The sequence below is a fragment of the Mastomys coucha genome, chromosome X (genome assembly GCF_008632895.1).
Source record: "Mastomys coucha isolate ucsf_1 chromosome X, UCSF_Mcou_1, whole genome shotgun sequence".
In the NCBI taxonomy this organism is placed as follows: Eukaryota; Metazoa; Chordata; class Mammalia; order Rodentia; family Muridae; genus Mastomys; species Mastomys coucha.
Window position 1 is genome coordinate 130,314,245 of NC_045030.1, and position 8,296 is coordinate 130,322,540.

The 8,296-nt window shown below is 41.2% G+C and overlaps 1 protein-coding gene across 2 annotated transcripts; it reads right to left on the bottom strand.

Moving 5' to 3' along the window:
* Positions 1-5,468: 5,468 nt before the first annotated feature.
* Tmsb15b (thymosin beta 15B) lies at positions 5,469-8,123 on the bottom strand. 2 transcript variants are annotated; one of them, XM_031376263.1, is made up of 3 exons: positions 8,008-8,123; positions 6,634-6,738; positions 5,469-5,676 (listed from the first exon to the last, which is right to left on the bottom strand). In XM_031376263.1, exons 2-3 carry the CDS (start codon positions 6,731-6,733, stop codon positions 5,639-5,641), a joined length of 138 nt encoding a protein of 45 aa, XP_031232123.1. In that variant the 5' UTR covers positions 6,734-6,738; positions 8,008-8,123; the 3' UTR covers positions 5,469-5,638. The 2 variants fall into 2 exon arrangements, with proteins under 2 accessions (XP_031232123.1, XP_031232119.1); XM_031376259.1 differs by having other exon boundaries at positions 8,004-8,123.
* Positions 8,124-8,296: the final 173 nt, after the last annotated feature.

Sequence of the window (8,296 nt, forward strand, 5' to 3'; positions counted from 1 at the left end):
AAACCCTGTCTGGAAAAAACAAAAAACAAACAAACAAACAAACAAACAAAACAAAACAAAACAAAAAAACAGACTATCAGAATGAATGCAAAACCAGAATTCATCATTCTGCTTCATACAACAAACACACTTCAACATTAGTGATAGATATCACCTCAGAGAAAAGGGCTGGGAAAAGATGGAGTAGAATTTGAGGAAAGGGCCAATCAATGAGTGGCCCAGCTTGAGACCCATGCCATGATACAGAGCCTACCTCTTATATTATTAATGATATTCTACTACACTTGCAGACAGTAACCTAGCATAACCATCATCAGAGGCTTCACCCAGCAACTAATGGAAACTGATGCAGACACCAACAGCCAGACATTACACAGATCATGGAGAATCCTGTAGAAGAGGCAGAGGAAGGATTGAACGAGCCAAAGAGGCCAGGGTCACCACAAGAAAACATACAGGATAAACTAACCTGGGCTTATAGGAGCTCACAGATTCTGAACCACCAACCAGAGAGCATGTATGGGACAGACCTAGGCCCTCTGAATGTATGTAACAGATGTGCATCTTGGTCTTCATATGGGTCTCCTAACAGCAGGAGTAGGAGCTGTCTCTGACTCTGTTGCCTGCCTTTGGATCCCTTTCCCCCAACTGGGTCACTTTGACTAGCCTCAATAGAAGATGATGCATCTAGTCTTACTGCAACTTGATATGCCAAGGCTGTTTGATATCCATGGGAGACCTTCCTTTTTCTAAGAAGGAGAGGAGCAGTGAATTGGAGAGGGGGGGAGAGAAAAGGAGAGCTGTGGTTGCTATATAATGTAAATGAATTAATAAAAATTACTTATTTGTTTATTATTTGGGTATCAGTCTTTTGTGCCCAATCCCATGATACCATGGGATATGCTTGATACCATGAAGCATATGTGGATGTCAAAGAACTTTAATTTTTTTCATTTATTTATCACTTTGCATCCCAATGTCAGCCCCCTCTCCTTCAAGTACCCCCTCGTGTAAATCCTTCCTCCATTTCCCCTCCCCTTCTCCTCTAAAGCAGAGCCCCCCAAGCATCATATTCCCCTCCCAATTCATCAAGTCACTGCAGGACAAGGCACATCCTCTTCCACCAAGGCCAGACAAGGCAGCCCAGTTAGAGGAATGAGATACATAGGCAGGCAACAGCTTAAGGGACAGCCCCTGCTCAGTTGTTGGGGGACCCACAAGAAGACTGAGCTGCACATCTTCTACATATGTGTGAGGAGGCCTAGGTCCAGCCCATGTATTTTCTTTGCTAGGAGGTTCAGACTCTGAGAACTCCAAGGGTCCAGGTTAGTTGACCTGAAAGGACAACTTTTTAGAGTGAGTTCATTCTTTCCATTGTGAATTCCAGGGATCAAAATCAAGTGACCAAGCTTACATGGCAAGGCTTTTAAGTGCTGAGCCATCTCGATGGTCCCAGGGGCTTTTTTGTTGTTCACCTCTGTGTATGCCAGGTTAATTGTTCAGAAAGCTCCCCAGGAACACCTATCCTCATCTTCCATTTCACCATAGAGACAAAATGAATGCCAATATGGACAACAGCAGCCAGCTTTACGTGGGTTCTAGGTTCAAACAGAGCTATCTTCATAGCCTCCTGCTATATAGTTCTTTTTCCAAGGAGTCCTTGGAGTATAACAGCACTGACTGACATAAAGATAGTGTGTTGCTCAAGGCCATCAGGACAACAAGAGAGCCCAGTTCTGAAATCAGGTTTCCCTATCCTGAAAAACTTTTGCTTAAGTTTAGGAAAATGAATATCAATGGGAATACTATCAGTAGCAATTTAAAGAGCTCCTCATTAATACACAGTAATTCTAACAGATTTCAAAAGTGCTTAAACTTACACTATAGTCCCCTTTCTTTTCATCTCTTCTCCAGATCTGATCAAAATCTTTAGAAGGAAAGCAGAAGGATTCTTATGTGAATGTTAAGATTTTTTTAACATTTACCAAGTTTAAAACTTTCTTAAAGTTTCCAATTTTCTTACTATATTTAGATGCTAGGGGTATACTTATGCTAGTGTGGGTGAATATGAGCTCTTGGGGAAAACTAATATTAACCTAATTCTCTATGAAACTTCCTTAGAGAAAATCAGTCAAGTGAATGGAAAATGCTTTTAAATTAAAAGCATATCCTTCAAGCGTCTATCATGAGTGATACATTTTAAATAATTGTAAATATGAAAGTAAGCCAAGCATAGAGGTGCATGATTGTAAATCCATATACTCAAAAGGCTAAAGCAGGAGGATCATGAGTTCAAGGCCAACCTAAGCTATGAAATGAATACCAGGCTAATGTTGACCACACAGGGACACTATCAAAAAAAAAGAGGGGGCATTGTGAAAATATCATAAAGTCATTACATGTGTTATTTTAAAAAAAATGATAATGGCACAGCAGGAAAATAGAATTTAGAGTAAAGAAAGATTTAGGGATTAAGACTCTAAAAGATAGAAACCATCCATGAGGTAATGATCCCACATAGCCAGACTTCAAAGATGTTTACTGTGAGACTGTTAAGGATCAAGATGTATTGTTGCTAATATGTTTTCCTCATGAAGAGATTAAAACCTCTTTTTTTCACTTGCAAAATGTAATGTTGTGATAAAACCTGCTGAAGGAAGCACACTGAGAAACACATACACACACACACACACACACACACACACACACTTCTAAATGTGGATGCTTTCTTCAAATACCAGTGATCAAAACTAGAATCACATAATATCTAAAAATAATGCCCAAGTAACTCTTATACCTTATTCCTATTTATCTGATTCTATGTATTTTCCAGCCCATCAGTGTGATAAAATGCCTGAGACAAACTACCCTATAGAAACTTGTATAGAGGTAATGTCTATTTTGTTTGGGTTTGTAGAGGTTCCCAAGATGACTCAGTTCTGCTGTCCTAAATCCTGTACCAAGGCAATATATATGGTGAAAGTTAGTCATTCTAGAGTAGTCACTAACTAACACATTAGAGTGCAAAGATGACAGAAAATAAGTGACTGGGAGTGGCCCAAGTCCTAATGTGTCTTTCAAGGTTTCCATTTCTTTCTTCTTTCTTTCTTTCTTTTTTATTAATCATTCCATTCATTTACATATCAAATGATATCCCACTTCCTAGTTACCTCTCCACAAACCCCCATCCCACATCCTCCCTCTTCTCCCTCCCCTTTGCCTCTCTGAGGATGCTCCTCCATCCACCCACCCACTTCTGCCCCACTGTTCCAGCATCCCCCTACACTGGGGCATCAAACCTCCACAGGACCAAGGCCTTCCCTCCCATTGATGTTAGACAAAGCCATCTTCTGCTACATGTGTATCTGGAGCCAACGATCCCTCCCCATATATTCCTTGGTTGGTAGTCTAGTCCCTGGAAGAACTGGGTGGTCCACTTAGTTGATATTGTTCTTCCTATGGATGGAACTAGAAAATATCATCCTGAGTGAGGTAACCCAGACACAAAAGAACACACATGGTATACACTCACTGATAAGTGGATATTTGTCTAAAAGTTCACAATGCAACCACCCACAGACCATGTGGAGCTTAGGAGGAAGGAAGATCAGGGTATATGGATGCTTCAGTCCTGCATTGAGCGGAGAACAGGATAATGGGAGGTAGAGGGAGGGTGGATCTGGGAGGGAAAGAGGAGGGGGAAGAAACAAGGGGGCAGTATCAGGTACTGGAGGGAACTGAGAGAGGTACAGAGGGTCAGAAATCTAGGTAGCAGTGTGGGATGACGTACTGGAGATAGCCACTGGAGGTCCCAGACTCCAGGGAAACGAGAGGCTCCCAGGACCCAACAGAGAAGACTTTAGCTGAAATGTGCAGAGAAGGAGGGGATAGAACCTGTAAAGACCACCTCCAGTAGATAGGCACAGACCCTGGTAGAGGAATGGGGCCACCCATCTGAAAATTGTAAACTCAAAATGTTCTTGTCCAAGGGAAAGACGGGAACAAAAACTGGAGCAGACTGAAGGAAGAGCCATCCAGGGATCACCCCACTAGGGAATCCATCCTGTCTGCAGACACCAAACCCTGACACTATTGCTGTTGTCAAAAGTCACTTGCTGATAGGAACCTGGTGTAGCAAGGACACACTCTTAATTCCTAAACTACTTCTACAAGCCTGCATCTTCTAAAGGTCTCATAGCTTCACAATAATGATACAGACTGCCCTTCAATCTTTTAATACATTGCCTTTTCAAAGGCCCTTATAACTTGAGCAGTACTCTATACTTTTCCATGTAAAGTTTTGTGATCTGAAACTATTCATCACTGAGGCAGATGTGAGAGCAACCAAAGTCCCATCAGCCTCTAAGCTATCAGATCATATTTACATGAAAGTGATTTAGCCTGAACCAGTAAGGAGCTTGCTGAGTATTCCGTCCCCAGAAAGAGAAAGGGCTTGTTGTTATTTGTTCTGTTGCTGTTTTATTTTCAGTTGTGACAATTTAAGGATATACGTTCTTATAAATCCTTAGAAAGGAAAAAGCAAGTTAACGTTTTAGGTCGCAAATAGATAACCTTTTAAAAAGAAGATGTGTAAATTAAGATCACAGTCTAGATGGTAGAAGCCCCTCTTCCCCCATTTCTGTCCTGCTTCTTCTCCCGCTCCCTCTTCTTAGAATGCTTCTCTTAGAACCTTATTTAACTTCTACTAACCTTATGAGAATGGCTCCCAAACTAGCCAAACATTGGGAGCTATAAAATAGATGCATATGAACTGGGAGAGACACATTTAAATCAGCAGCACTTATGTTCACTAAAAGACTCAAAATGCTTGGTTCTTAAGACAGAACTCTATTGAGTGCAAGGACCAGAACAGAGATTAAGTAATGTCATACGCAGAGATTAAATTCTCAGTGTATGCTCAGTAGAAGGCGACTCTACTGTGTTTAATTATGGTATCTTTTATCAAGTGTCTTCCGCTCCCTCCCCATCCAACTGCTCCCTCCCCATCCAACTCCGGGTTTGGATGTTTCCATTAAGTTAAGAAACACTTTTATGGACACACAGTGATCTTTTCCTATCCTCTAGAGATCAATTTAGGCCCTATGTTGCCCATTCCTTCATTCATAAATGAAGGCATCAGTCTGCATTACTGCCTCACATTTCACACATGCACAATCTGCTCAAGAGGTTTTCTTTCAACCATTTTTAATTGAAGCAAGTACCCTTGTGTAATTTTACCTCTTAGACTACAAAGAGAATACCATAGGAAGCTCGTGACTATACTTCCTTTAATGTCATAGTAGAAATGAAAATAAACCCAAGGAGCTGCAAAAAGCACGCAATGTCACAAAGATGACAAAGCAATTGAGTTACCCACTGTAGGTTTAAAACGGTCTTGCCTTGCAGCAAGTGAAAAAGCCACGTGTACCAAGGCCAACAAAAGAGAATTGACAATGAAAGTTACACACTTGTGAGCAACTGAAAACAAATTTAATGATTGGTAACAAATGTTGACCTTTCAGCCAGGGTAGCAAAGAATCTGTCTAGATGTCTACATATTACGTAGGTTTACAGAAACAAGCCAAAAGCCAAGACTGTCAGGCAATGTTGAAGTTACTCTTGAAAGGAGATTCTCATTTTATGATCTTTTATTATATTCTTTCTCTTGTTGGATAGCTAGGGATAAAAAAAAAAGAAACATAAAAATATCATTAGCAGAGAATTTTTCTAATGTCTAGTGTCTCCCTAGAGTTTGTACATGGCTTTGCTATTGTGAACTAAGGCCTGGTGTTTGAACCCCAGCACCATTAAAAAGAATTCTGTGCTAAATCTTCAAATGGGTATCCTCCATGCTTTAAATTCAGAATACTAAGGAAGGTAGCACCCACAAATCCTCACAAAGTGTTATGTGAGTACATAGCAACCATTTTAATATCCATTAGAATCTGAATCAACTATAGGTTTTCTATTCCACTTAAGGTAGATGTATGCTGCTGTCACTGAGACTAAATGGTAAATGAAGTACTTCATTCTAATATATCTATCACCAGTCCACTTAGGAAACTCATATTTTAAAACCATTTTATACTTTAAAACCGTTTTGTCTGGTTTTGGAAGTGTCGGATAGTTGTTGTAACAGAAAGCAAAGCGTGGCACAGCATTTGTGAATGATTTTTGAAAATTCTCCAGGAAGATGAAAATCTGGGGAATAACAGTAACCCCCTGAGTCTGGGAGCATCAGCGTATTGAAGATCTGAACTTACTCCATTCACAAAAGACCAGAAGCATCGGCATGGTTCATTAGGGGGACAAGATCACACTCAAACTTGCCGAGGCAGAAAAGCACCACATGATTACAAGTGTACATTGGTACTTTATTTTGTCAGTAATTCCAAGATTAATTTTAATGTGATGTTTGTAATTTCAACAGAAAATATCTTCTGTTTCTTTAAACTATTGATGTTTGTTATGCAGGAACCACTTACATATCCTCAGTAACAAAATCAGCTACTGGAGATTTTAAACTATTAAGTATGGTAAAACGCTATTATTTACTTTGTGAAAAACTTAGAAGAACACAGGTTTGTTAACTGACTATACCAACTTTCACTACTAGAAACCCCCAGTACTTACTTTCTTTTGATGGGAGAGTATTTTTTTCTTCAGTATTAGTTTTCTTCAACTTTGATTTGTCAAATTTTTCAATTTCTGACAAGTCTGGTTTATCACTCATCTTGACTAAAAGAAAGACAAAAAAAAGTTACCCATTAAAACGATGATCAGATTAAGAGTCACAGTAAAAAATACTCATTTGCTATCTGTAAATATTTTGCATGCTGTTTTCCAACAGGAAAATAACAGATCATAGAAAGTTACGTTTTTCTTAGAGTAGACTGATCGCAAAGCATGAGCTCATTTCTGGTGGTATAAATGACAGCAAATAAAGATGCTCTAGAAAACAAGATACTCTAGAAACTGGCAGTGAGGGTGTGGGGGTGTGGGCTCACTTTAAAACTCCCAGCAAAGGTAAAATAGAAGTGACAAGAATGAGCAGATGGGGATAGGAGAGCAAATAAAGGGCTAGGTTTAACTAGGGAAGACAGGAGGGACTATCTGAGCATCTTCACCTTCTATCCAATTAAGTTTAGGGTATTTGGGAATGGTAGTAAGCATCACACAGAAAAAATGTCATGCAACGCGGTACTGACTTCTAATAGAATGATGAAAGTCAGTATATTAGAGCATTATAGTAAGAATGAAAGAGGATTACAAGTCTCACACAGTATCTTCTTGTAGCCTTAGTAAACATGTACGGGGGTTGGGGTTGGGAGCTAAATAGGCTCAGACTCAGAACTTTAGCAGAGCAAAGTAAACCAAATAGAGTTAAGGACTGCTTCACCAGTTTTCTCTATTCATAAGCATGATACAAAGGTACACATGGCGAAATCCCTGGTATCTTCTAAACTTCACAAGTGTATCGGAAAGGGACAATAGGGAAAGACCCTAAAGATCAGAAAGCAATACTCTTCTTTGTCACCCCAGTGGGGTAGGACACAATCTATTAACCAAAGTACACTGGAGAATCGTTATCCCGAAGCTTCCACATGGCCCAAACACACCGCCATTCAATCAAGGATACCTTAAGGCCCTCTTTCACCGAGTGAACAGCTCCACGCCCAAAGCCAGAAAAACTGGGATTCACACGTTTGTAACCGCAGGGCGGGGCAGAGGGGCGAGAGCCAACCCTAAAAGGCCCTTTCCCACCCGCCCAAACCCTCCTTCTAGCCTTCACTAACTCCTTGGAGCTGCTGGTCCCTCTGAACCTCCCAAGGTGGGGACCCCACCACCACCACTACCAGGACCGCGCTCTGCACTGGCTAGAAACAAAGACTCTGCGAACTTGGGTGACCAGACAGCTCGGTCTGCCTGAAAACACGAAAATGCTAGCGCACACGCCAGCAGTCGCCACTGTGCCTGGCCCCGCGAGGGTCACACGCTCTCACCTGCCTGCTCAAAGGCTCTTGTCAGGCCAGCAGTTAAGTCTCCAGGTACCTCAGGTTCCGGATAGTGTTCGCAGGAGCAGCCGCAAGCTAATAAACTCTGCAGCGGGTCCCGCCCCTACATCCCGCCCATCCCCTCTATGATTGAACAGATGGTCTTGACGTAATTCTTACACAGGCCTCTCTGATTGGACAAGTCCTAGCTTGCCACGCCCCCTCCCCAGGTCTAGTGGTCTGGGCTGTCTCTGTTCTGTTTACCTGCAACCCACCTATAGCAGGGCTTGGTAATGTCATAG

Bases quoted from the DNA above. Each gene is read 5' to 3' on its own strand.
- Tmsb15b (XM_031376263.1), bottom strand. From the start codon at position 6,733: ATGAGTGATAAACCAGACTTGTCAGAAATTGAAAAATTTGACAAATCA. The intron at 5,677-6,633 runs GTAAGTACTGGG...TTTTATCCCTAG, and splicing joins TACTCTCCCATCAAAAGAAA to CTATCCAACAAGAGAAAGAA.